Source organism: Elaeis guineensis, chromosome 8 (genome assembly GCF_000442705.2).
Source record: "Elaeis guineensis isolate ETL-2024a chromosome 8, EG11, whole genome shotgun sequence".
Classification (NCBI taxonomy): Eukaryota; Viridiplantae; Streptophyta; class Magnoliopsida; order Arecales; family Arecaceae; genus Elaeis; species Elaeis guineensis.
Window position 1 is genome coordinate 3,550,323 of NC_026000.2, and position 25,683 is coordinate 3,576,005.

Consider the following 25,683-nt stretch of genomic DNA (forward strand, 5'->3'; position numbering starts at 1 on the left):
TAGTCTCTTCTGGGCTTTGTCATGGGGCTGATTGTGGCCGTAGTCAACAAAGATTGAGAGAGATTTTTAAATCTTACTGTTACATATGGCATGTCTTGAAAATTAAAATTATATTGGTATTTACATCTATTATTATATATTTGAAAAAAAAAATTAATTATGTTTGATCTCTCAAAGATATTGGTAATTTACTGAGCACGTAATGCTCAGTCCCTCTTTTTATTATTTTTCAGATCTGGAAGATTCTATAAGGCTAAGAATCGAACAGTGAAGAATATAGGATTGTATATTGATAAAATGACAGATCTTGCATATTCTTTAGAGCCTTGTCCTAAAGAATGAGAAACCATCACATATCCGATCTGGATACTAGATTCGAGGCATGACAAAGATCGTCTCGAACACGGATAAAATGATACCAAAAGATAGCACATTCATAAAAATGACATTTTGATAAATATTTCATAACTTTCTCTTAAAAATATTAAAGTAAATTAGTTAACTTAAAAGCAAAGACATGGGAGAATATGACTAGCCAAATATCCAAGATAAATTGACAGACAAACCTCTAGCTACTGAGATTGATGGGGAGTTTGAGGACTATTTGGTTTTCTCTCTCTTTTCTTCAAAGCAATCAACAATGTACAATTTAAGAAACCAAATATGGATCACCCACATCCATCAAGCAGTTCTAGCAAAACTTTTCTTTAAGCAATCTCTATATAGTTTTTTTTAATGTAACTAATAAGTAATCTCACTTCATGTATAATACAAAACTTCACATTGTCTCACTCTTTTGACGCAGAAGAAAGCACAAGCACTTCCAAGGAGGAAGAGAATTCATAGATCAACAATTGATCCCACATTGCGTGACATCCGGGCCTTTGGTTTTCATCACAAACGGATCAATCCTCACCCACAGCAACGAGAAAATGGAAGCCAGGAGCACGGACCAGATAACTACAATGGTCGGGGTCCTGTTCTGCCTGCCCATTAGACCCTTAAGGAATGGATAGAGATGGACAATCACCCAGAAGGCAAAGAACAGCTTCCCAAAGAGAGGTCCCCATGACTGGTAACCATTGTTTATGGCATCGGATATCCCGGCGACAACCCCGACAAGGTTTATGATCAATAGAGTTGTAGGTGGAATCAACAGAGTCGTCCATTTGAAGGCGTAGAGCTCCCCAAACTCATCCTCGTCGTCAGTAGCCTTGGAGGTGACAGTGAAGTTGGTGTCTATGCCAGCCAGAACCTTAAGCAAGCCCTGAATGACAGCAAAAAGGTGGGCTGAGACACCACCAATGACCCAGAACTGCTCGTTCCTCCACCATTCTTCTATGCTCACTCCACTCCACCTTAGCTCAAGGATGCCCGTCGCAAAGATTGAGATGAATAGTGCTATAAAGAAGAGGCTGGCAAATGTACTGATCTGGATATTCAATAAAGAAAACAATCAACACTTAGAATTTGGATTTCGAGGGAGTTATCATCATATTGGAGAGGAGAACACTGAATACAGAACGAACCGTTGGCATGATGAATTTTCCAGAAAGGAGGCAGACAGCAGGAAGGGTACAGTAGGCAAGGAGGGGGAGAGCAGTGAAGGGGTAGATGGTGGTGTTAACGTAGGCAAAGCGCTCGAGCCACTTGAGGTGTCCTTTCTTGTAGCCATACCAGACTGGGCTGTGGCGACTGAAGAAGATCTCAACCGAGCCAAGTGCCCATCGGAGCACCTGGTTGAGCCGGTCGGAGAGGTTAATTGGAGCGGACCCTTTGAACGCCGCCCTATTCGGCATGCAGTAGATGGACCGCCAGCCCCGGCAGTGCATCTTGAAGCCGGTGAGAATATCCTCTGTGATCGAGCCGTAGATCCATCCCAACTGCACAATTCAGGTAATAAATCAATGCCAAATAGCTTAGGATGTAGTCTAAGTAGTTAAAACTTGCTCCCGAGAGCTGTGGTAGACTTTTTCTGCTTTTGTTCATCAAGCAGTTGATTTGGTTGTTACCTCTGATCCCCATTCAGTTTTGTCTTCGTAGCCGCAGCTGATGACATGAATGGCTTCTTTGAGCAGCGCTGCAGGGCTTGATGAGGGAGGAACTCCACCTTCCTCCATTAGAGTTGATGTCACGAATGCGGCTGATTGACCAAATCTCCTGTCGAAATTCATCTGTGACATCAACAGCTCCTTGTCGTCGTCGTCGAACCCTAATTATGATTCAGAAATGGAATGTGCATGCCTTCAGTTCGAGTGATGCAATGTAGAATAAAAACTACATTACTTAAAACATATCTCAATTGTTCAACATTGAAGGCGGCTTAGATCGACCCACCTCCATCTGCTGCTTGCTCATTTGAACCACCTTTGGATTTGTTGTTGTTCTTGCGACGTCCAAAGCATGGGCAGCAGTCGCAGCTCACCATTTTGGGACGCTTTGGCTCCTTGGGAGGGTTGTAACCATAAAGAGCTTGTCGCCTGAAGACACATCCAGTACCCACATAGACCGGACCTTGAATTCCGTCTAGGCCCTTCATGTTGATCTGCAAAATGACTATAATCATCAGATTCGATGCATTTCCTCGTCTTCGGAAACAATAATGGAAGTCGGTCATTTTGTTCAGTTATCTTAATTTGATCATCAATGTTTGAGGAAATGTAAATGCACAAAGTTTGCAGCTTAGACTTCTTACATCAAAGAAGACTGTGTTCCTGTTGGCGTACCGATCGTGCTTATCAATGCCATCGAACCTCTGAGGGAACTGGACATAGCACACTTTTCTCCCAGTCTGAGGATCCATCAAGAAACACATTGCCTCTCGAATAGCCTTGCTGTTGTTTATATAGTGATCACAGTCCAAATTGAGCATAAAGGGTGCATTTGTGAGGACAGCAGAGACACGGACCTGCCAATAACCCGATCATGAGCTGAGTTAGAAGATCTCAACCACAAAGTGTAAATTGAACTCCAAATTCATCCAGTTTACATAAGAATGTAGGTGATGTGCTAATACACCCAGCAGAAAAAGAACAGGAGAAAATCAGGTGATTTGCACCGTTGTGAGGTTTCGAGCTTCATCTAACACGTGTTGAAGTGGGAAACAAGTGCTATCATAAGATGAATTAAACTCGACAGCGTAGTTGCAATGATTGTATCATGGAATAGAGAGAATGGAAATCTATTCATACCAGAGCATTCATGGCACCAGCCTTCTTGTGATGGTGAAAGCCCGGCCGTTTCTCACGAGAGACATAAACAAGACGAGGGAGCTCATTTCCTTCGGTGTCATGACCTCCGCTGTGTCCCAAGAACACCTGGATCATGCCGGGGTGATCACGGGTGTTGTTACCAGGCCATGGGGTGCCATCTTGCATAATCCACCCTTCTGGGGGTACTTTCATGGCTTTTGCAACCTGTGCGTTGATCCGCACTTTAAATTCTTCATATTCCCTCTGCTCAATGAGTTGAAATGCTATATCATATATAGGTGACAAAAATCTATAGCTCAATTCGGGACAAAAGATGAAGCAAGATTAAAATTGAAGCTATTAACCTAGCTGAAAATAGCATGATATGCTTAGTGTCATGTATTTATCCCGAATCTCTCACAACTTGAGAAAATGGCCTAATGGGTCTTACACAGTGAATACTAGAAAAAGGTGGGCTCCCTGAATCAAGAGACTAATGATTATAATTCCAAGCATGCATGATAAAGTATGTGATCCTGAAATTAAATTAAGCATATGAATTTAATCAACCTTCATCGCACGCCGCTCCTTAACAAAAGTTGGCTGGACTTTATCCTTGAGGTAATCAACCTTTTGAGAGAAGTACATTTCTGGTGCCCTGGGCTCAATGTTGAACTTCTTGCAGAAAGGCACCCATTTTCTAGCAAATTCAGCAGTCTCCGAGAGGGATTCGAATGTGAGCATCGATGCGCCATCATCTGAGACATAGCATGACACCTTGTCCACCGGGTAATCGACAGCCAAGATTGATAGCACTGTGTTGGCGGTGACAAGAGGAGGCTCCTTCAATGGGTCCACTGTACTGACGAAGAGGTCCACTGCAGAAAGCATCGAAGGCTCACCTTCCCTCTCATATCTGAAACAAATCCAGATGTGTCAAGGCTCGAGTTATAGAGTGTTCAATTTAGACTTGTAAATAACGTAGTCACCTGAGCGAGAGGCGATCGAGATAAGTTTCACGATCAATTGGGAACCATTTTGGGAATTGATCAAGGATCCATGAGAAGGCAAACCATATCTCACATATAACTGAGGTGAGCCACAGTCCAATTGCATCATGGACTGGGTTGAGGATTCGGTAGCGGAGGAAGAAGCCTAGGACCACAAGCCGGATCACGATCACCATGCGGTAGGGGTTGATCTTGCTCGAGGCTATCGACACTTTTCTTGATAGTGGTTGCCTTGCTTCATCCATTCTGCATGGTAATATTTGTAACCATCAATTGCGATAACATACACAAAAGCATACTTTGTAATGTTGCTGATCTTTTTTTGGCAGAGATACAAGATGGTGCAATTTTTTTGTCGATTTACATGGACATGTCAGGGTCATCATCTGGTTCGCCTCCAAGAAGGCTTTGCTTTGATTTGTACTCTTCCACTCTTTCTTTCCACCCTCCATCTCTGTTCTCATCCCATCTTGCACTCCCTGCTCAACATCAGAAAGATTAAGTTATCCTCCTTTTGTAGCACTTGATTAGATGATACAAGAAATACAACACCCACCAGGCTCAGACATTGGATAAGGATGGACACGTTTGTGGAGAGATGATGAGATTTCTCCAAGGTTATGACTATTAGATATTGGGAACTCGCCACTCACCTGAATCAACATGCAGCAAAAATGCGTTAGAACACTTAATAATATGGGTGGACAAAAAAAAAAAAAAAAAGTAAAAAGGTTAAAAAAAAAAAAAAAAGTCTAGCTAGGTTACCGGTCGGGAGCGAGCACTGGTTATGATGGGTGGGAACTGAGGAGGACTGCTTTCCCCGTCCTCAGGACCTCTGCCATAGCTCATCTTCCCATAAAGCATTGCTTCTGTGATGTGTTTGTTCTGCTGTGGCTGCTGCTGCTTTTGGTTCCGTTCATCATCAATGTTGAATTCATGTTCTATATCATCGACATCTTCTTCATCATCATCTCCTTCCACTCTTGGACTCCCTACATGTTTTAAAATCTTAGTTGTCACCAGCCTTTATTAATTAACAGGGATGAACCATGAATTATGAGTGCAATTTTGAGGTATATCCGTTAAAAAAAAAATGGCCATACTGATTTGAAAAAACTTAATTTTTTAAATTTTGGGAAAATCAATATTTATATGTCTATTATCTGTCAACCTGTATAACATTGCTTAGCTTCCACCTTCCTTTAACTTCCAAAATTTCCCTATACATATCTTTTCCAAGATCCCCAGCAAGATGTTGTATGAGACACTCATACAATGCTACCATCAGAATATCAAAGGTGCTTGGTTCAGCGATGCTATCTATTGATGCACAATAAAAAGTTCAATTGAATTTAAACTCATGTACCTAAACATATATATTTTTGTATATATCCTCATAAACAGTTCCCTAACATTAAATTGAATTTTATTCGATTTTGTAATTAAGGTTTAAAAAAGCAATTCTGATAGCAACATGACATGTTCTTCGACAGAAAAACGAAACATCACTTAAATTTTCAAATCTCACTCATAAGAACTGTTTTGTGAGACACCATTTTAACCTACTTATTCTAATGTAATTAGTTTTCTAGTCAACTTAATCTCATTTTTCGGGAAATCATGACTCCATGGCCGATGTCCTTAAAATTAAATCAAGAGATTTGCTCCTTTTCTCCTGATTATGCTCTAACGAGATCGCTCTTATGCTAGTTATTTGGTCTTCCAATGTGTAAAATCTGTCAATATTATAAGCTACCACACGATCAAGTTATGCGCCGAGCGACGGAAAGCAACAGACCCTTGAGGCGTTTGTAGCGGGTCTTGCACTGTGGGCAGAGTTGGGTTCCTTCCCTCCTCTCATACTCATAGCATGGCCGGCACACCGGGAACCCGCACTCATTGCAAGCCACAAAGAGGTCCCCATCCACTGTTAGCCCAATCTCATCACCACAAATCTCACACACCTGACCGTTCAGTGCCTTTAGCGGCTTCGGCTGCACAACAAGAAGCACCCCACCATTAAAACCACCAAAATAACATTCCGAAAGAACAGCTAATCTCATGCTTGTGTATACCCATTGACATTCTATTTATGTTCCGAAGACAATCATACCTCTTCGTGGCCCCGGATGAGCACGAGCTCGTTCCGGTTGTGAGAGCCGGCGACCAACCTGCGCTCGCCTCCATCGAGTCTTGTGACCGGGGATTGGATGAGAGATGGTGGAGATGAGCACATAAGATTGGGATTTGTGGGCTTTTGTATTGGCTGTTGAGGCTAGAGAGGGTGGTGGTGGGGAGGCTTCAGTTCGGGTCTCATTCCCTCACCTAATGCGTTGGTTGCCGGAGGTTGGTTGGTTGCAGAGTCCCCATTGCCGCTAAGTGAAGCTACGTCCCAGCTCACTCAACCAACCCTTTCACAATCCCCGTCTCCAGCGCGCGCTCTCTCGTCTAACGCCCACCGCTCCGAGTTAGGTAATTTATGCCCCGATGGACGAAACTGCCCCTGTTTGGCCTCTTTATGACCTCCGTATCCTGCATATACCTTGGCACTGACATTGGTTTTTTTTTTTTTTTCTTTTTTTTTTCCTCCCTGAAAGGCTCTTTAAAATTTAGGCCACGTTTTACAGAATTATCTTTGAGGCAAAGTCCAGTTACCTTCATGAGAGTAGCTCGGCTAAAATTGGTAGAAATTTATATCATTTTTAGGTTCATAATGATGCATGATAGATATGCTATCCTCTTGCAGGGTTGCATGCCTTTGGTTACAATGCTATTTGCCACATAATGGCACTGGCTCAAAGACACATTATGGGTCATCTGAGGCAGAAAGAATATCAACATATACTTTATATATATATATATATGGTATTTTCTATTAATTTTTTTATTGGTTGCTATAATGATAAATTTTATTATGTTCAAATAACGTGATAGATGCATTAAAAATAAATTTAGTGCCATTCCCTCTGATAAACTAACACTGTCCAAGGATATATGGCAAAATGACATTCACCATTTTGTAGTTTATTTATGTCATGTAGATATCTGGATAGCGGCAGCAGGCTTTATCTTTTAGAAACCATTATGGAGCATAATTATATATAAATTCTAGTTCTTACATGCTTGCGTAATAAATCCATCATATCCAAGCCTTACAGGTGTGCTGGAGTAGAAGTCTACCATTCTAGCTAAAAGACTCTCTTGCAGTAAGGTGTAATAATATTATATTGAATGTTACGTAATTTCCTGCCCTCAAGGAACCTGCTTGATGGTTCAAAAGAAGTATAACGTAGTAGAGAGAGAATTTTAGACAGTAATGAATGGTATGAAATAGCATCGTTGATGATTAATTGTTATATGATTTTTACTGTCATGGTCATAAACTCATAAGCTGATCTTTTTGGAAAAGAAGTATTGGCACGCTAAAATCATTATAAAACGGTTGCTTAAAATCTATGGTCGGGCTTAAGACAAACTGTTCGAAATAGGAGAATAAGATTCTCGGATTTGATGAGAGTCCTTCAGCTAGAGAAAAGAGATAGACGCAAAAGACAAGATCAGTTAATTAAACAAGAGCAGAAGGGACCCAACACGCAGAGGAAGGCTAAAATCCACGCGGAAAATGAGATAGTGCACCAGCTAATTAGCCAGGCGATTGTGACCACCAGCCATCAGTATTAGGTGGGTCCTGTGCAGGTTGCTAGAGAGAGAGAGAGAGAGAGAGATTGGAGTACTTGCACCTCAAGGCATAGAAAGGGTGTAGCTGCTTAGATACTTTTCAATCAACATGTGGAGGACACCAACAACATCTACCTGTTGAAAATCTTGTGAAAAAGAGGTCATCCTCGATCCTTGTCCACTCTAGATAATTATATAGTGACCCAACACCTTATTTACTATTCTTATTGGCGATTTTTGTTTCCACATCCAATCGATCCACCAGGCACTGCCAAAGAAAGCTATCACTTGCATCGCAAGCTCTCGATCACTAACCTAATCTGCAAATTTTGCTCAAAAAATTTAGTCTGCAAATACGTGTGGCTGCAAACTATTAACTTCTTCCTAACTTCTCCACAGATCTATCATTAAATATCTTTATTGGAATCTTAAACTAGAAGCATATGCTTCGATTTAACAATGGAGTTGTCATGAGTTTTATTAGCTGTTGACAAATAGTTATCACGTGCATGGGAGCTCATTTAAGCATTGGTGTGGCTGAAAACTTCCACCTTTCTCCCCGACTTCCCTGTAAATCTGTCACATATCTTCCTTGAAATATTTTCAGATCTTACTCTAGAATATTATGCAAGAAACAATAGCACTAAAGTACGTAAACAAAAATCAATCCCTTGATTCATCTTAGGTCCTGTTTGGCTCTTCCCACGGATTTGGGCTTAAAATCCTATAGAATTTGTAGATTGGGCCATTGTATGTCTTGAAAAGTTAGAGAATATGTAGTTAGTAAGTCATATTCGTAGCACTAGTGTGCAAGCTAATTATATATATCCGCTCCTTGGTGCAAAGACGCTTTCAACGCCTGAATGCTAATGAGTTTGAAAAACAAGATGACAACAAGCCATAAGAGTAGGATCGTTTGCATCTTAATGTGCAAGTGATTGTATGTTATGGATCTGGACCTCAACCTCGACTGTGACATCCTCGGCTCCGACCGAACTATAAGAGATGGACGCCCAACAGGAATGCCAATATAACAAAGGCTGACGGATATCCCGTCAGCAGTAGTTGTCAACTCTTCATCTCAGATGATCTATTCTAGATCGTTCTCGACCGATCTATTCTACATTACTTGAAGGACAAGCATCTGCTCCACACTCCAGTACCTCGGCTCCAGATGATCTATTATAGCTCGGCCGTGGCCGACCTAATATCTTCATCAGTTTTATCCCTCCTTCAAATTGAAAAAGTCCAGGTAAAGTAGAACTCCTCCATGATCGAGTCTCCCATAAAAGGTAAATATCTTCTCTGAATCAATCTGCACTATAAATCCGGAAACCATCAAGACTCCGAGATGGATATGACTCAATGTTGGAGCAACGCGCACCGGATTGGATCGATCTGGGCTTGTGATCTAATATCTAATTTCTTTGAGACAATTCACCAAACACATTGCAGGCATAAATAAACAAAGACAAAGAATCAAGATTTACGTGGTTCGGCACAAAAGGCCTACATCCACGGGAGGAGGAGCAATTCCACTATAAATCCGTCCCGAAAATAGGTACAATATAAGGTATAAAATACCTTTTTTTCGAATCCCACAAGAAGGCAACAATATATCGAATAGAAGGCAACCAAGATCCAAACGGATCAACCAATCTCAGCCTCGGCAATAGATCAAGATAATAAACAATACCTGATGAAGGTACCTTCCTCAAACCTCGGCAAAAAATCAAGATGATACCTCCTTACCAGCCGTAGCAGCACAAAGTATCTGTGAAACCGAGAAGAAGAAGACAGGTAGATCACCACCCGAAGGCCAACAGAAAGAAGCAGAAAATACCTGCACACGAGGCACAGCCGAGAGATCGGCCAGAGAACAGAACCCGCGCACAAGGCACAGCCGAGAGATCGGCCAGAGAACAGAACACGCGCACAAAAGAAGACACAGGCCAGAGAACAGATCCCGCGCACAAGAGGCACAGGTGAGAGGTCGACTCACAGGTGAGAGGTCGACCCGAGAACAAAGCCTGCGCACACGAAAAAGCAAGGAAAAAATCCTGCACAAGAAGCCCTAGAATTTTCTCCGCGCGCTCTTTCCTCTGTTCACCAAGAAAGGATGCCAGGGACCTCTTTATAAAGGAAGAAAACCTTCTCAAAAATAGAGTTTCAATCGGTGTAAAATTCCTTGATATCACGGGAGACGGAAAAAGGAAATAAGATTTGGAGCCAAATATAACACTCAAACTCTTCTCCTATAAATTAAGACTCTGGAATCCTCTAAAGTACGCAATCGACTCCTCGCTCTTTTCTCTCATTGTTTTCCATCTTCTGACTTGAGTGTCGGAGTGTTTTTACTAGAGAAGACCACCTCCGGTGAGGACTTGTTTTGTAGATGTTCGGGTGAAACTCCAATAGCAGTTTTATCTTGGCCACATCCACCTCAGTGACTGACCTTAGGCGGGGAGATTGGCAGCAACAATAAGGAATACTGGTTGTGATAGTGGAATTGGATATACTTGCTTTGGCTTGGTAAATTGGTGAAATTTACATGAAGGCGTCATGCACCAACAGGTTTGTGCAAGGGATTAGATGCTGCGGACCGAGGTTTTAGCCTGATAGTTTGTAAGTTGTAACCATAAGAAGATAGCGGAAAAAAATACCACCTTTTATATTGCTCATACCTAGATATCGAAGGTTCATGAAGCACTTGCCAATATTAATGGAAGTCAAAAGAACTCGAATCAAAAGTTGACTCAGTGCTGACTTTTCGATCTGTCTTAATGGTTTGAAGCTCTAAGAAACTCAACAATTTATTGAGATGATCACAGATGCCCAAGAAACCTCTCCTCTTCATCCACTTAGCTCTAAATATTTTTCACCAGTTTGCTCATGTGTTTTTTTATAAATAATATGAGGAATATGATCAGTATGAGGCTCAATTAGCAAAATATGCTTCACCTTTTTTTTTTATTCCTCCTAAAATTGCACAGCATGTTCTATTTATTTCCAGGCCCCTATCTTCAATATTTTGACATATTATTCACCCAGTTCTTGTTTTATAAAATTACCCTATTTGACTTGCAAACACGGACCTTGGGTAACTTAAGAAGCATCATTAGTACAACTAAAAATCATGGTCACTTCTGCTTGACAGATGAATAACATACTTTGGCGTCCTTGACTTCATTTCCTGAGCTTTATTGAGCCTGGAGCTTCCAAAGATGGATGAGGACTCCTTCCACTAATAATGCATGAGTGCATTAATTAATCGCAGAAATTAGAAGATTAACATCTCATATCTATCAAATCTTGTTCTGAAAAATTTTGGCAGAGTTATCACTCAACGGAGAGCAAAGTTTCAATCTGCTCAATGTTTTTTATGGCCTTATCAAAACATCACAACCTCCATATTTTTATTTTGCTGAGCAAAAGTAGTCTGGATGTTATGCAAGTTGTCCACCTCCAAGCTATTCAGCTCCTCTTTAGACTGTTATGATAGTGACACCAGAGGCATGTTCTATAAGTGGTTTGGAACACTGAGAAACATGGAATTTAGTATAGATGTTATGATGTCTACTGAAAATATAGATACATAAGATAATCATCGCTGTAGATTGCAACTAAACAGCAGTCATCACTATAGATTGCAATTTAGTGGACCAAACTTTTGATGATAAATGGATGGAACCCCGAGAGATCAATAGAAGAAAAGAGGCACAAGGATCAACCAAATACTAGGGATGGTGGATAGGTGGGAAGTATACAGCACTTGCATCCGCGGTGCAGCACTGGAATGGCCAGCTCGTGGTCTACGATAAACATCAGAATTTGCCCCACCGTGAGTTTTGTCAGCTTCACCTCCTCCTGCACCTGCTACACCGCCCTCTCCTTTGTGGCTCACCTTCCACTGAGCATCCGACTCTTCACTCTCTCCTCCTCTCCTTCTGGCTGTGCTAAACTCGGTGGCCTTATTCAGGACTGCAAGCACATCATTGTAGTTGGACAAATGAAGGACTTATCAATTACCAGAGCGAAGGCAAAAGAAAAGTAAATCATATAAGTGTAATATATAATTTTTATGCTAGTGAAGTGGCATGCAAGGTTAATTGCTTCTTTCATGAGAGATTTTGGCATCTGACCTTGAAGCCCTTGGCCTTGTGGTAGTTGTGGCAGTTGATGACATCCATTTTCTTTTTGGAGAACCTTTCCGATGGCTGAACACTGGTGAGATTGGAATAATAGGGCTAGGAGAAGCCATGAGAGTATTGTGGTCTTCATCTAGTATGTGTGACTGGATAAGCAATGCCGGTTGTATTAAAGTTAAACAAGAGCTACAAGTTTGGTCTTGAAGCTTGGTTTCTATGTATACTTGTGAAGGCATGGTATCCTGCCAAGCATGATCAGAGGAATAGATGCTGTGGGGTTCTGAGCCTGATTGATCAGTGACCATAATAAGATGGTTGCAAATGAGAATTCAATGCCAATTTTCTTTTACAGCTGGAGAAGGTCCTTGTAGCTTTTGCTAATAGTGGTGAAACCAAAACGAATTTGGATCAAACCTCAAATCAGTAGAGTCCCTTCAGGTTCTCTAAAAGAGAGCAGCTTAGGTGTTCATGCTCGCAGTGATCCACTGAAGGTCCATGCAAGCCTGAAAAGGTGCGAGGTTTAGATTGGGCAGGAGAGTATCTTTTGAACAATGCGGTGACGCTGCTAAATCATGTGGCTTGGTAGAAAAGATGCCTAAAAGAGGATGCTTGCAAACTTTTTCACTTGTTTTGGCCAACAATTCTTGTTCTCTTCATATTGTGAGGCATACCGCATATTGGATGTCAGATTTCGTTTCCCTCCCAAGAAGAACCTTAACAAATCATCCACTTATTCGCAAATACATAGATTCCCTTATCAACCGAAGTAACTGCTTGGCTGGCTATTGTCACATTTCGATGATCGTACGTGCAAGTTAATGCGCCAAAAAAAAAAAAAACGATTCAATTCGATCGCTTAATTATATCTAAATAAATATCAACATGATGCCTTCAGTTACATGTCATTCCATCCCCGATCTCAAGCCAACCAATGGTAGCTTAGAAGTCACAGTCGTATGTACGAAAGGAGTCAAGCTAGAAATCTACCAGAGAGGCACTAAAACAGGGTATGAGCATCCCGATGCCAAAGATCGAACCAAGAACGTGCAACGTTACGAGTGCTCAAGACGGGCATCTTGCATTCTTATAGATGGTACAAGCACTGAATAAAGCACCGGAGAACTAATTCTCAAACTGTCTGGCCCTACAAGTCACAGTCATGCAGTTGCCGACGTCCCATTCTCAATGCCTCATGCAGTCCAAGAAATAATACCAATTTTTCCATCTTTACCCAAAAAAAAAAAGAACCTGGCAGTGCTGTCGTGGGTTGCATGATGCACTTAAATCATGCCCTTGGAAAGGTTTGATCGGAGATCTCTTATCACCGATGAGTGGTAAGAGCTGAAATTATCAATAGCAGCAGTATATGCCATCATGGTATCCTGCAGCTCTATCTACTTGAGCCCCATTGCAAGATCTCGATGTGTGGAACTTGAGGAATTTTACCAAAGTGAACAAATAAACGCAAAGGTTGAACCTTGGAGTTGATTGATGATCTGACACCCCATTAAGTTTGATAAGAGGTACATTGAAAGTGCCTCACCTGGCAACAACAAAAGCTTGAGGATGCCATATAAGGAGGGAGGCCTGCACGACTTACTCATTTTATTTAATAATGAGAAACCAAAAGCAAATAACCAATACAAGTTAATCTGCAAATAGGAAAACAAGGGAAAACCAGATGTTACTTCCCGGAGCGCAAGATCCCTGATGATAAGAGAAAAATGGATTAGAGAAATGTATTTGAAATCTAGATTGGGTGAGATTCTTGTCAACCATCAAACAGGTAAACAATATACCCATTATGATGGCCTTGGCCAATCAACCAAGAGAAACCTAAAATGATATGACAAGAGAACCAACACTAAATACCATAAAGCATCAAATATCTTAAGCCCTGTTTATCTTGAGCTTCAAGCAAAATTAAGCTGTTGTTCAAAAACAAATTCATGGCACCTTTTTCCTGTCATCGTGAAACAAATAATAAACACTCATGTGACTCGCAAAAATTATGCAACTCAAGAAGATTTCTTGTTCCTCAAATCTCCACTTATGAACATTGTGACGCTACTTGCTCACCTCATGGGGAAAAAGAGGGGAAAAAAAGAAAGAACGAAGGAAAGTATCTGTTCAACCAGAGTTACAGAAGCTAGCACTGCTATTATTCAGGAGAGGACATTCTTGCAGGCAGTTATGTATGCTGCCTGTGAACCTAATACTGCCTGACCAGATGGTTTTGCTTCTATACGTTTCATCACTGCATCAAACATGACTGACCGGAACCTGGAATCCTCCACTTTCTTCAAGATCTCCTCAACTACTTGGAAACACATTCCACCAGCCAAAATCAGCTCTCCAATGACTTCACCAAAATAAGTAGGTGCTTTTGGCAAGTCTATACCTATATCATCCAGCGTCGACCCGTAAAGCAAGCACCCAGTCCCCAAGTCTTTTGGCGTAATAACCTTCTTGACAAACAAAAACTCCAGGAGCCTGACCACTGGGTCGATGCAATTTGGGCCCTTGTCTAGAGCAAGGTTGATGGCTTCTTTAACAACCTCAGGATGGTATTCAGGACTCTTCAACTCCTCAACACACTGCAATGCTTCAGCAAGTATGCGAACATGGAAGTACTCCTCCAGAAGAGCAACCGTTTTCTTGTGCAGCTCGTTGGGATTAAATTTTGGAGCACCAACTATCTTCTCAGTTACTGGAGAAGCCGCAGGAGGCACTGCACCAAGAGGCTTCAACGGCCCTAAATTTTGAGCCGGTGTGTCAACTGCACCTGAAACAAGATTTGGAGGACGGGATGGCAGCCCCGCACCACCACCCTGCAACAATGCACTAGCCTTACCAGTCATCGGGCCCCCACTACCCTGGGGAAGTAGCCTGGAATTGATGGGTGACGGCTTGCCAACCAAGGAACTTTGGCCGCGAAACACATCACCTTTCGACATGGATTTGGAACGTGGAACTTCCCAGTTATCAGTATCTAACCCTGGCATTCCAGGCATCCTTCTTGTTACAGGCATTCCAGGCATCATACCCCCAGTACCAGGTCGGTTAATAGGGAATGCTCCAGGACCAAGGCCTCCAAGAGCACTTCCACTGCGGCCATTTCTCATGTTTGCAGTTGCTCCTGGACGCAACCCAAGATTCTTCTCTGCCTCAGTGTGAATTTCAGATATGGTCTTGGCTGTCACCTGCACAACCAGAAGGAAGCCAAGACAATCCAAGAAAACAGTCAGAACCAGACATACTTTCAATCAGCTTGGCATACTAAAATAGGTCAGAAAACCACATATTTTGTAATTGTCTTTTACATCACACAACCATTTTTGCTCTGAAATGTTACATCATGTTCATTACTCTGTTGAAACTTCTCAGAAATCAGTAAAAATATACCCAAGATGTTACACCCTCTTTCCTGGTGAAATACATCATTTTTCTTTAGAATTTTAATTTCAAGACAAAAGATAATTTTGCTGAAATCAATGGATTTGGACAGCTGACCTCTTCACGTCGGGGAACCCAGTTGTTGGAACGCAGATCAAGAACATTGCGAACCATGAACCTCAACCGCGGTGCAAGCTGGGGATTTGTCGTCAGCTCCTTCAACCGGTTGAAATAGGCATCATTAAAACGACGAGACTTTGGGCTCTCATCCAGCTGCTTACCTATGGTATTGAAAAACTGGCAGATCGCCTCAACATTTTCCTCAGCAGGACATGTCTTACCATCATGTCCCAGTAGCTCCTGTTTGCACTAGCTGTATTAGGCATATCTCTCAAAGTAAAATGTCTTCAGATGTTAGAAAGAATCTATAACAGGATAAGGAATACATATATAAACCTGAACGATATGATGAACTATCTTCTCTGGCACCATTTTTTGCTTTAAAAGCTCCCCAATCAGGCGGATGTTCCCAAGTGTACGAAGCTTCACTAGTCTTTCTTTATCCCTACGCTCCATTTCTTGATCTGGGCCAGTCAACTTTCTAACCTCGGCCCTCAGATTATCAGCACCTTCAAAGGCCTCCTGACAATTGTTTAAGAGTATCCGCTTGAATGTGATCTCCTTTCCACCAGGTTTTTCTGGAGGAAATGGCGGCAGCTTTTCATTTAGATCAGAACATAGTTGAGCATACATGGGACAAAAGGTAGGTTCCAAAACTGCTTTGTCAAATACAAGCATGATGACACCCTGCAACATTCGTTTGTTAAACAGAGACTTTGCACATGGAAGTCTGGAAACCAACAATACCACATCACATTTTTTATCAGAAAAGGCTCTTAAATTGTACAAAAAACATTGCTACCTGTAGAATATCGGGTGTGGTGATTCCCGCATCAATCAGTTGACCCTTGAGAACATCAAATTTCTCCGGTGTCAATTTGTTTAGTATCCTGCATAAAAATAAATAGATAATATGTATTACATTGATTCAGAGTGACTCCATTGCATAGTACAATAGCAATTAAATAAAGGACAACAAAAAAAGAAGATGCACATAGTAAGAGAATAATTTCTGGGTAACTAATCATGCAAATATCCATCAGCCTTTCCAGGGACCAAAAGCATGTTAATATGTCCCAGCAGGCTAAACTAAGCATTCATATTCATTACCCTTTCACTGTTTTCAGAACCTGTTCTTTCTCAGAGAGATTGCCTCTTCGGGCAGACCATGGCACTTCAGCCTTGATTAGCGCAGGAGGAGGTCCAGCCTGTTAGATCACAACAACAGCATCAAATATCAGAGAAAAATTAAAGAGTTAAGAACACGAACAAAAAAACAAAATGTATTTGGTTAAGACACATTTCAAAAAAAAAAAAAAAAAGAATAAAAAGGCTTTAAGGTGGCAAAAGGAGGTAAAGCCATTTGCTGATCACAGGTAAAAGCTTTCATGCATTAAAAACAAACAGAATTCCAGATGCCAACCTCATCATATAATTTCTATGCCACAGATAACTACCAGTTGAAGTCAGAATACAGATCAATGCTTTTGTACAAGTAACTTGCTGGTCACAACAAGTTACTTGTGCATAAAAATGCTGATCACAGCAAGTCAGATTACATATTTCACCAAAAAGAATTCAGAATAAAAATGCTTTAAGGTGGCAAAAGTAGGTAAAGTCATTTGCTGGTGACAGGTAAAAGCATTCATGCATTAAAAACAAACAGAAATCCAGATTCCAACCTCAACATATAATTTCTGTGCCACAGATAACTACAAGTTGAAGTCAGATTACATATCAATGTTTACGTACAAGTAACTCTCTTGGACAGAGGACATAGAGAAAAACGAAAGGCAAGTGTAAAATAGCATGCCTGAGCAATTATCAAAATACTTTAACAAACATAATAATAAAGCTTGCAGATGAAAATTGAATAAAGAATGCTACTCATTCTTAAAGTTGAACGAGGGCAAGACTTAACAATAGGATTTTTCTTTTAAAAAATATGGTTACATTACCAAGAGCAATACTAATATAAATCAGATTATGGCAGTATTTTGCTCTTTCTATTATATTACTGCCTTTTAATATCTTGACATAAAAAAAGGATAGCACCAAACTCCCAGCATCAAAATACATGAAAAAGAAAATCATATTACGCAAAATAAAATAACTTTTGTGAATGTCTCCAAAACTTCCCACAATATTATCTCAAGCACTTCACAATTTTTTTTAAGCACTTCGGAGTTCAACATATGTAAAACTAAACATTGATACACCCATGCAGCTGAAAACAATTATGGCAATGGTCAGCAGTTCTGCAGAGCATTTTAAGTGTGTCAGATTTAAGTTTCTCGGACATGGTCAGAATATTTTTGTACATCCTCTTCTAAAAAGTTACTTCACATAACAAACAATTATTAACCTAAGTTGCAATTAGGAATATCTAATTATAATATTGACCCAAAGAATATCAAATTAAAGAGTAACAGAACACAAGGCATGTAAACAGCTCTCTCTGACCAATCAAGCCACTCAACAAACTTGGCAATATCATGAAGTTAAATGCTTCCCATAAAAAGATGCTGATTTTCCATCTAAGAATAAGAAAGTAACTTTTGTGTTCGTGATAGATCAATGATGCCCATCAATCTTAGATGTGCAATATTTATTGCTTCCATCTTAGATTTGTGATAGAAATATAGAGATGTTGATTTTCAACATAGTAAAGGTCCTGATCCCCTGGACTATCATTTTTGCATTTCCTTATTTTATTAAGACCATATCCAGCACAAGAAGACTTCTTTCAAAATATCTGTCTCCCTTGTCTGGGCCAGATTAAATTCCCAATTCTGATGAGAGCGTTAATCGATATATAACCCAAAAAATTTGGTTTCAAAATGGATCAAATTAGTCACAGCCCATAAATAATAAAAGGTTAGAAAATCCACAGAAAATAATAAAATGATACAAAAGGATGCTAAAACATTATGCCTTTGTTTTGTAAGTTTTGTTTTTCTTTCAACAATTATACTATGCTGAATGCTTCTGATTTATTAAGTGAAAAAATGTTTCACAAAAAAGTCTGGATGCCAATGATCAGATATAATTTGACAACGACATATTATGTGCAACATGGACAGAGGGAGTACATCTGCGCTGCTAAAAACGGATCTAAGATGAGTCTGCCCATGCATACAGTAGTTGTAATGAATGTACAAAGTTGTTTCAACTCGATTTCAATCATGGAATACTGTACCGTGCCGAACTGGCTGGTACACCCCGTATCGAGCCAGATCGGCCGGTACACCCCGGATCGAGCTGGACCGGCCGATACACCCCGGATCATGGTTCGGCCGATTCAAACGGTATACTAGTGGAGGAAGGAAAAGAGAGAAAAAGTGAGAAAGAGAGAGAGAGGAGGAGGAGAGGGAGGGAGGCGGGAGCCGCTGGAGGCTGACAATGGTCCGCTGCGGCCGCCGAAGGGCTGCGGAAGCATCCGCAGCTCATCGGTTCGCCCAATAGGACTTTGAAACAAGTGAGAAAGAGAGAAAGAGGAGGAGATCACTGGAGATGGGAGCGGGTGGCATCGCGATCGGCGGATGCAGGCTTCGTCGGGGCCGAAGGAGGGTGTGGCGGAAGCGAAGATCAACAGTGAAACCGGTAAACCATTTATCGGCTTTACTATTTAAAATTTTTTTTAAAAAAAATTAAAATCAATAAAGCCGAAAAATCATTTGCCGGCTTCACTTAAGTTTTGATTTTTTGAAAAAAAAAAATATGAAACAGAGGCATCGCCCCTGTTTTACGCCCACAGCATCATGCACGTGGACTACGCCGTCCAGCTGCCACAGCGGCGAGCCGGAGGCTATCCGGCGGTCCCACCCCCTTCTTCCCCTCCCTCCTTTTCTTTCTTCCTCTCCCCCTCTTTATTTCTCTCTCTTTCTCTCTTTTTCTTCTCCCGATTCGAGTCCGGTGCCTTCATCGATTCACTGCTAGTTCGATATGGTACGGAACCGTACCGCTGGCAGGCCGAGATGGCTGCCGGTACCGAGACGGTGAACCTTGATTTCAATAGTACACAAGTTGTTTCAGACCTTGGAATGAAGAATGAACTGTTTAAAGCAATGGGTCTCGATCAGTCTATAAGCCTATGTACATATTTTCTGCATGTTTTCTTTCATGCAAACAGAATCTGTGCTGGTAGCTCAAATGATTCAAATGGTTTGATAACGACATGATTTCATATGAACCAAAATACCATGATATATTTCTTCAGCATTCCAACTGCAACCTCATACCAAGATTTAAAATAATACAATAACTGACATATCTCCAACTGGAAGAAACATACGAAGAGGGCAAAATATTCAACTAGCAGAATGAATAGATCTACTTCCAACTAGAAGAATCATAAGAACAAGGCAAAAACATTCAACCAGCAGAATGAACAATTTTTTCTCTTCTTTCTTCTTTATTTTAGTGACAGGTCATCAAAAATTGTCCAAGATTACTAGATTGAGAACATGCATTTTTTAGTCCAAGAGCTGGTTGTCTCCTAGATTCTATACATTCAATTGAAACAAATAGGTGCAAAACAAAGCTAGAAAAGCCATCTAATCATATCAACTTAAATGAAGCAATCAAAAAGTCTCCATGGGCATAATGAGAACATCAATTTTCTAAGTGATAAAGCTTCAAATTAGGTGTAAAGGCACATAAATCAAAACAGGCTGGTTGAAGCAATTTATAGCTATACTAGTCAGCAATGAACAAGTCTTATCCCATTTGGTTTGGCCTTATAATTATGCACATAGCTGAATCTCTACATCCATCATGGACCAAGAAGATAAGCTTATACATAATACAAAGCAACAAATTAGGCCACCCCACCCTTTTTGGGGGAGGGGGGTTTTAAAGGAAAATAAAAGAATGGCCAAAGCAATCAAAAGAAAAAGTTAAGACATTACTAATTACCCCTTGGCTGGAAGATACTTGAACTCCTGAAGAAAACTCAGAGCTCAATTGGTCCTGCCTACTTAATTGTTCAGGTTGTCTTCTGTTGGATCCATATGACTCCTTATTATCACGAATGGCATCCCAAGATCGCTCCTCTCCAACTGAGGATAGTTGCCCTGATCGGCCACGCCAATCCCGATTGTCTGGCTCCGAATAGCGAATATGTGATTGACTTTGCAACTAAGAGATGAGAGCAAATATGAGAAAGAGAAAAAATAATAAAAGCACATAGTAAGAAAATTGTTTCTATGTAAAGTACTGCAAGCATTATGCTCTCCAAAGGCATCCATTTGTAAAGAACCGCATTTGGCCCATGCAACAGATATTGTAAAGATAGTCAAAATACAGTCCAGCAAAATTCAGAATATATACATGCATGTATATCTACATACACACATATTATATATAGATACATTTACATATATGGGGAACATTTGTATCGAATATTTCCATTTGAATGGCACATACATATTCAAAGGATAAGACTGAAAGATCTTACATTTGCATCACCACGAACCCAACTTTGATCTTCACCATGAAGTTCTGCCTCAATCTCTTGTTTGATTTTCAAGATATCTTCCGGTGCTTGAACTGCCTGTCACAAGGCAACAATAATCTAACCAAAAATTTATGAAAGCTAACAAGAAACATAAAATACGAAATATATAACTGGTTCACAAGAAGCATCCAAGAAGAATGCCTAGTTATCAGAAATTTTCTTGGTTGCTGATACACACACACATATATACAAGGGCAGAGCCACATTTTGACTTGAGGGTAGGGCTGTTCATAATTCAGTTTCAGATCGAAAATCGATTTGAACTGAACCGAAAAACTGAATCGAATATAGTTCGATTCGATTTTCGATTTTCGTTTTCAAAAATTTTCGTTTTCGGTTCGGCTCGATTAAAAATTGAAAAATCTGAAAACCGAACCGAAAACCGAAGTGATAATTTAAATTTATGTTGTTTACTATTTTAAGAACTTGTTCGTTACATGGATGGATGATTGGATATTAGATTTGGTCTATTGTTATAATTTACTGTGATGCTTGATTGCTTGTTTGTATTGTAGATAATGTGATATTTGATATGTCACATTTTGTTTATTATCGATTTATCATTTATCAATTACCAATGTACCATTACTTATCAATGATTGATTTTTAATGTAAGAAATTACCAAACAACAAATTCAACAGATCCTGAATTTAATTAAATGTAATGTAACAAACTAACAATGAATCGATCATAATTATTTGAATATGTCGTATCAAAAAAGGATAATTGAAAATAAAAAAATTGTAAAAAAAATTAAATAACTGAACTGAACCGAACCGAACTGAAATTCTCGATTCGGTTCCTCTTTTATTCGGGTTGGTTTTCGCTTTTCATGTTTCTGTTATTCGATTTTCGGGTCGGATCAGGTCGGTTAAAACCGAATGAACAGCCCTACTTGGGGGTTCGATTGAACCCCCAAGTTTTGGTGCAATACCCTTAGGAAAATGTAAATATTATCCATAAAATTTTTTATATATATATTTTTGAACCCCAATAGAATAAAGAATCTTAGTTAGCTTAGTGGTTTGAACCCCGACCCCTTATCCCTTATGTCCTAGGTTCGAATCTTTTCTCTTATTTTTTTTCTTTTTTTTTCCTCTTTTCTTTCTCTCTCACGAAACGCTAAACACAGGCCTAGCCCCCTCTTATTTATTTATTTATTCTAATTTATATATTGAACCCCCCAGATGAAAATCCTGGCTACGCCACTGTGTATATATGTATGTATCGAATCTTTTCTCTTATTTTTTTTCCTTTCTTTCTCTCTTTTCTTTCTCTCTCACGAAATGCTAAACACAGGCCCAGACCCCTCTTATTTATTTATTTATTTTAATTTATATATTGAACCCCCAAGATGAAAATTCTGGCTACGCCACAAGGAAAAATTTGAATTAGTTTCATCATATAGAAGTTTGACGATAAAAAAATAGCTCCATCAGCAAAAATCCATCTAGAAACAATAGTTAAATATAGATCAAGCAGTATTCCTTAATTTTTTTCCCTGTCAATCATTGCATTTAGTTCTCCAACCTTTTCTAACTTTATTTGAGAAAGGATTATTCTATAAATTCTGTTCTTTGAATTGTTCAGCAATAACTCTATGAGAAATGTAGATATTCAAGACTTGACTGAGGAGCCAACCTAAAAGGAACAGTGACAAAGGTAGACTTTCTTGATAAGGGAAAGCAATCAGTGCTCCTCAGCTGACCAGCTTGAAGCCAAAGATCAGGATAGATATAGCCTATAACCATGAAAGCATACCTCTTGGAGTTGTAAAAGTTGGTCCCTTGAATAACAAATTCGCTCACGAGCCTCAAAGCGTGAATCTCCAGTCTGCAGCAGAATCATCAAAATCAGGCCACAAAAATCCAAAACAACATCTTGAATTCAGTACATCCAAGGAATCAAATTAAAGAAGATTTGCCACAGCATAAGCCATCAAAAAGCATATAGAGAAAAGCACATATTCACAAGTTTTTATGACCACAAAGTTTCAATTTGACAGTTGCTTATAATGTTATCATGGAATAACAGATCCTAAAGTTGGCACCCAAACTAAGACATACTGAGAAAGATGTCTGTTAGAAAACAGAACATGTTATGTAATTATTTATCCTGGTGTATAGATATATACCTCCACTTCTGGAGATTGTTTTCCTATGGTCATGGTTCAACTCCAAAATTTCAATGTTGAAATTCTTATCTAAACAAGAAAAAAAATAAAAGGACAAAATCTATTTCCGTATGCCAAGAAAGTAGAAAAAGTATAAAACACACACACAAATTATGATAAGTACTTAGCAGCATAAAGCATTCAATTATCTCATAAAAATACGTTTAAACAAAAAAAAACCAACAATAACATTCTCAAATGATGGAACTCATATGTAATGGTTCGTATAAATGTATAACTAAATCATGACATTTTTATATTTTATATGCTTTTGAAAATATATGTAATTATTTTCTAATATCCAATGTTTGGTAATGCAAGGAAATTTCATAATAGCCCTAAAAAGATGGCAAACTGAACGTTCTACTGCAAATATAATCTTCCAAATTCACATTTTCTTTCTTTTATCATTCTACTTTGTTCATTTTTACAGATCAAAACACCTTTTAATAATAAATCACTTCTTTAAATTTAAAAAATTTTTAATGCAGGAAAACAGTAAAATCACGATATTCCATAAAAAGCCTTCAAATGCAGTTTCCTTGCATATAGAACATTAAATTCCCAAAAAATTTTAATGCCCTCGAACTCACTCTCCTTCACACATAGAAACCTTTTCCCCTTTATAAAAACTCCCCCTCCCCTCAAACTCACTCAAATTTTAACCCCCTCATTTTAATACTTACATGCGACTGCCTCCATTTCCTTTTTTCTAAAAACCTGTTTTGATGCCCTCAACCACACTCTCCCGTTACATATTGACCATTGTAGCCTACTTAGTCAATAAGTATCATTAATAATAATTTTAGTGCCCCAAAAATTGCTTTTCCTATGCATCTAATGTTCTTAGAACTTAAGATTCCCAAAACTCAAGTTCTAAGAATTCGAATTCAGACACTTCTAATGCTTACTTGGAAACAAAGACATCTTTGTCAGATGATGAAGAAATAGAATGAAGGAAGCTCCAGCAAGTCTACAACTCCCTCTGGCACTGGATGGAACATGAGGGTTAAAGAAGAGATCTCAATGAAACTATATGGTGTCCCCTTTTGGTTTCAAGAGTTGGTGCATAGTTTTAAGGAAAGGATTGATTGATCAGGCCATTTTAACATCCATTGCACATCTATAAATGTGTGTGCGTGTGCGCACATGTGTGTGTGATGCAAACCATTCCCACAAGTGCTGAGGGGAGGGACTTGGAAGCTGGAAAGATTCATGCTTACACCCATAAAAACACAAAGGCAAAATAAAAATGCTACGTGCGACCTTAGAGTGGTTAAAGTGTATTATTATTACATAAAAAAACACACTCATCTGGCTTCTTATGTAGACGGAAAAAATGCATTACTTGTATACAAATTAAGGTTCCGATAGATATCATAGTTAACTTAACAAAAATTTAAGTTATTACTTACAAGGAAGTACAGGTTACAGCTCATATGCCAAGTAATCAAATTGATCCCTAAAAAAAAGGACTACCTGATAGTAACAAATCCCTAAACATACTATTAGTTAGTAGGACATTCGACATTATCAGTAGTCAAACACATAACCAACTTGACTCCACGAAGACATTGAATAAAAAAAATCCTGCAGATAAGGTTTCAAGAAGAGGGTCATCCTCATACAATCACCCATGTATCAATACCATATGAAAGAGCTTGTCCGTTCCCCAGCTCTAATCACTTACACGATTAAAACGAATTTATTTTCAACACCAAATATTGAATAAATAATCAGGAAATGCCCTGAACAACATTAAAAAGCTGCCTTTCAGCTTCTTAGAATCCTCAGACAGAAGGCAAAATCTAAAAAAAGTTACAAAAAGGAAAACAAACACAACGAAACGTAACTCAACACTTCACTTCTAAACCCTATCATGACCTATCAAGAATCCAACTTTTCCGAGAAATCGACGCCACTCGAGACCAAAAGCATCAGATTAAGCACCAAGAAACTCGTCGGAGCAATCCACGAAACTCAAAAAGACCGATCAAAACCCTAGCTCCCAAACGACCCGTGCGTACTCACAAACTCTCAAGGAGAGAAAAAAAGGAGCCAACTTTGGACGATGCGGAGAAACCTAGATCCGTGGAAGACGGGTGCTTACCTTGCCGGTGGCGGCGCCGCCATGGGGACCGAGGAAGGCGAGATCAGAGGGTGAGAAGGAGCTCTGGGACAACGACCCTCGGCCCGTAGCGGCGGCTGCAAAGGCCGGGGAATCGAAACGGGGGGCGAGGAGTCTGCTGCGTCGGTTGCCGCCACCACCAGGCCTCAAGCTAATGACCGTCTGATCCGACTGCATACCTCGCTCAATCCGTTCTAGGGGCACTGATGGGATCACCGCCTCGGTCGTCCGATCGAATCGCGGAAGGGCGCGGGACACGGTAAGGGAGAGAAGCCTTCGGCGAAGCCCCCTCTCTCTAGATGAGAAGGGGAAAGAGGAGA

At 39.9% G+C, this 25,683-nt stretch overlaps 2 protein-coding genes across 2 annotated transcripts; both read right to left on the bottom strand.

Annotated features, from left to right (window-relative positions):
- Positions 1-701: 701 nt before the first annotated feature.
- Positions 702-6,403, bottom strand: LOC105050741 (cellulose synthase A catalytic subunit 9 [UDP-forming]). Its single transcript, XM_010930869.4, is given in 14 exon segments — positions 702-1,432; positions 1,530-1,883; positions 2,013-2,212; positions 2,338-2,545; positions 2,696-2,908; positions 3,192-3,455; positions 3,762-4,107; positions 4,181-4,447; positions 4,566-4,680; positions 4,758-4,854; positions 4,967-5,193; positions 6,000-6,195; positions 6,315-6,370; positions 6,373-6,403. Coding segments are annotated over 14 exon segments (3,144 nt in total). The 5' UTR covers positions 6,389-6,403; the 3' UTR covers positions 702-847.
- Positions 6,404-14,036: 7,633 nt separating this feature from the next.
- On the bottom strand, positions 14,037-25,683 carry LOC105050740 (eukaryotic translation initiation factor). Its single transcript, XM_010930868.4, has 9 exons — positions 25,346-25,683; positions 22,824-22,895; positions 21,002-21,097; positions 20,461-20,682; positions 16,654-16,751; positions 16,346-16,433; positions 15,880-16,230; positions 15,541-15,783; positions 14,037-15,230 (listed from the first exon to the last, which is right to left on the bottom strand). Exons 1-9 carry the CDS (start codon positions 25,538-25,540, stop codon positions 14,193-14,195), a joined length of 2,403 nt encoding a protein of 800 aa, XP_010929170.1. The 5' UTR covers positions 25,541-25,683; the 3' UTR covers positions 14,037-14,192.